The following is a 6000-nucleotide window of genomic DNA, read 5'->3' as shown; positions in this document are numbered from 1 at the left end:
AGAAAAGGAATGGAATAAATCATTATATCTCAGTGCAAATATGTAAAGAACTGCTTCAGGGCATTGCAGTCAGACATACACACCTGCTGCATCCTCAGTAGCTGGTGTCAATAAGGCAACAAGCTATAGGCACCAAACACAGCCTGTTGATGGAGTCATGCACTTAAAGTACTGCCACAGCATAGTTCAGTGTTTGGTTGTTTCTAACTATTGTCAAGTTTCAGATGAATGTGCTTAATAGAGCAGAAGTGTACACAATAGCAGCAAAAGTCACACAACACAAGGAAACTATAGTCAAGCAAAAATAGACATACACTCTAAAAAAGTGCTAAATAGCATTAAAAGTGGTTCATTGGCTTGTAGTCATAGAGGAACCACTTTAAGTGTTATTTCTGAGGTCAAAAAGTCTCGTTGGGGGATCCTGGAATATTTCCTTAAGGGGGACCTTGGGTGCAAAAAGGTTGAGTATGTGTTATATTCAAGAAATACACTGTATTTTAATGTTGTTTTTTAATCATTTCCCCAACTAAACTAAGGGTCTAAGGGAATTAGAGAAACTTTAAAGAACTATACAGGGTCTTAACAGGTTCTTTGTATGGCAGTGGTGCTATATAGCCCCTCGACGCTATATAGCCCCTCCCTCAAAGAACCACTGAAGAACCCAATTTTTATGTGGGAAAAAAAAAATTATGTACTTAAAATGGAAAACATCACGGAAAGTAATTAATGTGTTTTCTTTGTGTACATATTTGTGTAATTTTAAAGGGATAGTTTACCTAAATATAATTCTTTTTTTTTTTTCTAACCTGCTCTTAAATGTATTTCTTCTGCATACATAGAAGTATTTTGAAGAATACAGCAGCATTGAACCCCGCTGGCTTTCACAAAACAAAACAACAACAACAACAAAAAAAATAAATAAAATAAAATAAAAACAGATATAAACAAAAATATTGTCATTTCTGATGCATAGAAGAAACATTGTAGAAATAACCAGTTTATGTTGACAATTTTTTTTTAGTTGAACTGGCTCCTTTACAATTAGGACATAATAACGACTGTAAGTTCAGAATTCATTATTCAAAAATGAATCAAATTTTCAAAATATTGTCACAAAAATCCGAGTGTGAATATGTAATTTTAGCCAACCAAAACCTGCATTTTTACCCAAATCATCCATGTTGCATACATAAAATGAAAGGTGTCACTAAAATTATGCAGGCACTAGTTCCTGACTGATTTATTCAGACCTCAAAAAGACTAGATCTAGACTCCTGTGTTAGACCAAATACACATGGCAACACAAAGGCAAGATGTATTGAAACCAGTGTATCAATTATCTACGGGAATAGTGTCTATCCCTAAGACAGAGTGTGTCCTGAGGCGAGTTTTACCAAGTGACTCCACATAATTACATCCAATTAACAAAACCACAAAAAAGAAGGCAGTTGAAAGAGCTACCTATCCTTTGCGTTTCCAAGACTCATTCTCACTCCCTCTCTCTCTTCTGCAGAGCAAAATTCACTTTAAGCATTGCTTAAGCCAATGCTCAAGGGGTGTTTTAACAAGCAGTTGATTAGCGCTGGTCTTTTGCAGGCTAATGTTTAGCTGACATTAAAGGTCCACGTGGGAAGTATGCACCGTGAACATGGACCTCAATCGTAGGGAATGAGTTCCAGAGTTTTCCATGTGCCAGCGAAGCCCAAAACCAGCAGGAGCTACACCATCAGAGAGCCGTTTTAGCAGCAACTCCAAAAACACATGATGGCCCCCCCACTGCTCAGGGATAATGGAGCCGCACTGAATTTCAGTATCACTTTAAAGCCTCTGATAATAAACTCCATGCACCTCAAAACGTTAGCCGTAAACTGATAATAGGCACAGCGGTAGCTTAGGTAATATTTCACAGTAAATATACTCTGTTGCCTACAATAGGTTCACTTCAGGCAAATTTCTGCAACACTAATATGGCTGGGATTTTATATCATATGTTGACGCTACACAGCAATATGCTCCAGCATTAATTGCATACTTCTGTCTCTAAAATACCCATTCATTTATGTCCTTTTAATCATTCCCTGCTGGTTCACAGTAGATCACATACTCAGGCTCAGTGGCCAAAGCCAGAACTCTTGTTTGCTCATTGTTCATTCCAGTGATCATGACACAGCTAATAGAGGCCGGATTAGTGTGCAGGAACAGAGTGGGCAAACACACAGAGACTAATGATGGAGACCAGCCAGTCTGCACCACTTTCTCATGCTCTAACACCACCTCGTATCATATTTGCCCATGACATTAGTTTGTGCATATTATGTTTACTAAGGTATTGGCATGCACTACATTTACACCCATCCTTCTTCCCCCACTGATAACCATAGCTTTGGATGAATGTATGCTTGTGAACAAAAACAAATGTCCTATATGCTATATTTTTCTTTTCTGAAAGTCTGAAATCACACTCCCCAATTCCCTGCTTCAGTAAATCTACTACCCTATATATTCCTGTCCCCTTCCTCTCTGTATCTGTCAGTGTGCTCTCCTCATCTGTCGTCTGCGCTTTGAATCCGGAGTGGTCCAGCACTGTACCAGACTAGAATTTTAAGCATGTCCTTTGGTCAGGAGAAGGGGCGGTAGAGTTGGTTGCTGTATGCATGAAACTTAAAAGGGTTTTAAAGGAGGCTCTAGCACGGTAAGGTGCTATATTATGCGGCGATGCATTCCTTTGCCTTTGCACAGGAGTCGATGCATATTAGGGAATAAGCCTTTTTCTCACTTTTGTTTTTCATAGACAAAGCTATTCTGATATAGTGTGTTATTTTCATCAGATAACTGATTTATTGTAAACCATTGAACTAACTGATGACATGAGAGACATGTATGCTTTATGAAGTGGGCAATGGGACGATGCATAAAGATGATATATTAATAGCATACAATCAATATGAATAGCAAATAAGCCAATAAAAATGTGTTGCTGGAGGTTCAGGAGGCGATAGCATCGAATAGAAATGGCTTATAATAATGCATTGTGCGAACTGCATTAAAAATGCTGGAAAAGCAAGGACGACCGTCTTTAAACTATAAATTTATGTCATTTCATGTCAATTTATTAGCTCAAAGGTTTCAGCAATTAAGTGCAAATACGTTAGATTGCAATATGTTAAAAGAGTGCGCTGACGCTCTGAGCTGGTAACCATGGCAACAGTACGGTTATAGAGCGCTTTTCGTTAAGATTAGAATCATTCAAAATAGAACTCCTACCATCATCTATATATTTTTTATATTAACAATTTTTGTTTAATAATTTGTTTCATATTATTTACAAATGACAAACAAATAACCAAAAAATGTGTTTTTAAAACGTCTTTATAATGGTTAATGATCAGCTACATGGTCGAGTGTAGATTTAAAATGTAGCGTAGACTATTATACTAATAAAAGGATCTTGATTTTTGTAAGGAAAGAAAAAAAAACCTGATTACATAATCCACATGACATGCAGTCTGCTACAACCCAGCATGTAAGCATCGTTTCAAAAGCACTATATTAATTCGAGAACGCGAGTTCATATCCGTATGTTTCGCTCTGTCCAAATAAGAGTTTTAACTGCACCCTTTCTGTCGCCGCACATCCCTTCTCTGTTGTATAATTTTCTCTCTCTCGTTCTCTCTCTCTCTCCCTCCCTCTTTCTGAGCCACAGCACGCACGCCTGCCTACATCCCTCTCCCAAATCTTCACTAGCACACAAGCAAAGGGGACAGAAGCAAACCCGTATCCTCCTTTCCCAGCACACCACGTTCCTCATTCTCAGGTCTTTTTGTCTTTTACATGGCGCAAGGGCTCTGCAAGCGGGACGGTTCTGGGTGCGAGAAAGCCAGCGCGGATCTGGATAAGCGAGCATCAGTGGCGGGTGTTAGTTCCGGCGCCTCCGCCTTCTCGGTCTCCTCTAGCCGGCTCTATGACTAGTAATGGTCGGCTCGTTCTGCTGGATGCTCCCTGCTCTAACCGGATCTTCGACGGCACCATATTCAACAGCAGATTGCCATTTTCGGAAGAGACCTTCAAAGAGCTAGGAGATACATATGGAAACTGGGGATCAGAATTTTAGGAAAAAGGATATATAGTAGTGATTTGTTTTATTATTCCATTTTGCTCATTTATGTTTCGTTCTCGGTGAATTCTCTCATTCCATCGTTGACTTGATTTGTCAAATTGATACGAGAGCGGCAGCAGATTTAGATTCGCCTGGACATTCTTTTTGTTGGTTTTGAACTGGACTATCCTGCCCATCCATCCATCTATCCTATATTTTTTCTGTATCTCCTGCACTTCAATAGAGCTTTCCCTGTCCTTTCTGGGGGGTTTTCTTCCTCTCTGCGTCTTTCCCTCTTGATTAGAATAGACTAGGATTTGCTCAGCCATATTAAGAGAGGACAGCGTGTTTGTTAAGCAGCTTCGTAGGTCAACAGTTGTTGTAACGCATCGAATTGTTTAGATATATTCCGATCCGAAGCCTTCCATTACTCCATCAACGCCAGTCTATACTCCACATCCTTCCTAAACCAGTATTTATCCTCAATTCCTAACACATCAAATCTACGCGCCTAAATTGACATAATTAAAACAGAGCATTGTCCAACATTGGCTTAATTGCTGTGGCGTTTGAATGACATGCTCAGGCCATTATTAAAGGCCTTGGCAATTAATTATTATCTTTGATTAGTGGCTTTGCAGCGTGAATGTTCGTGTAAGTTTAAGCTGTAGCACTAGCTGCTGCATATCTTTCCTGGTTTAGAAAAAAAAAGACAAGGACAAACGATAGTACGGTAAAATTGCTCTTTGTTGGAACAGTGCGGAAAGCGTACCGTTCCACTCCAAAAACAAACGAAAAAGCCAGAAAGGCTCACCTATTTCTTCCTTAATCGGTTCTCACCCAAACGCAACCATAAGGTTCCTACCGCATCCTCCCCCTTCCCCCTCCTTTCGCTCAAATATATCCCATTTTTTTAATTTGGTTTGGTCCCGTAAATTTTCAAATATTTATTTCCTATACATCAAAAGGAAAGGGGGTCCCCCTTTCATGGAATGCGGAAACATGGGTGTGTTTGACCGCGGAGTTCAGATGTTATTGACCACGGTGGGCGCGTTCGCCGCCTTCAGTCTCATGACCATCGCGGTGGGCACGGACTACTGGCTGTACTCGCGCGGCGTGTGTAAGGTCAAGAGCAACAACGAGAACGAGACCAGCAAGAAGAACGAAGAGGTGATGACCCACTCGGGACTGTGGAGGACATGTTGCTTGGAAGGTAAGACGACTCTCATCATGCTCTCGCTTATCCACCCGATGACGTTTAGCGGTCCCCCATTTGCATTAGAGGGTCCATCTCAGCATGTGTACACGTGTTCCTGTCGGTTGTTACGGAAACGCATCTTAGGCCTGCTTCTTTAGTGATGGTTTAACAGCTCCGTATTCAGAACCACGGACAGCGACAGCGGCGCTCAATACTAAAACTGATGCGTAAAGATGCTAAACAGGGTCTACCTTGCCAGATTGCCCAATGCTGTCCCTTAGTATGAGGTGTTGTAATAAGACAGAAGTTGTTAACTAGTTTCTTGTTGGTCTAAGATGGTCATGTTCTAAAAACCGGTTTGAACACGAATTATTATTATTAACTTGTGTAATATATTCTTGCTGCATCAGCTCATTACCAAATTGGACCAGCGAATGGCCACCTTAGGCCAGACACTTTTTTTTGTAAAAATGTTGCCATCATATGCTTACCCAAATGACTTTCTTTCATCCGTGGAACACAAAAGAAGATATTTTGAAAAATGTTTTGTCCATACAATGATAGCCCAAAGCAACACCATTGATGTTTATAGTATGGACAAAAAAAATAACTTTTTCCAAAATATCTTTTTTTTTTTGGTGTGTTCTACAGAAGAAAGTCAGTCATACCGGTTTAAAATGAAGACTTAAAAAAGGTTCTTTATTGG

At 40.0% G+C, this 6000-nt stretch overlaps 1 protein-coding gene across 1 annotated transcript in view; it reads left to right on the top strand.

Annotated features, from left to right (window-relative positions):
• Positions 1-5083: 5083 nt before the first annotated feature.
• The window catches only part of LOC306865144 (voltage-dependent calcium channel gamma-2 subunit-like), a gene marked incomplete at both ends in the record, with an annotated part of 76768 nt that continues 75851 nt past the window's right edge, over positions 5084-6000 (top strand). Inside the window, one exon of the mRNA XM_079409552.1 lies at positions 5084-5309. Coding sequence (XP_079265678.1) covers positions 5084-5309 — 226 coding nt within the window. The remainder of the gene's footprint in view (positions 5310-6000) is intronic.

The sequence above is a fragment of the Barbus barbus genome (assembly GCF_936440315.1).
Source record: "Barbus barbus genome assembly, chromosome: 4".
NCBI lineage: Eukaryota > Metazoa > Chordata > Actinopteri > Cypriniformes > Cyprinidae > Barbus > Barbus barbus.
This window is presented reverse-complemented; position numbering and strand designations above follow the sequence as displayed.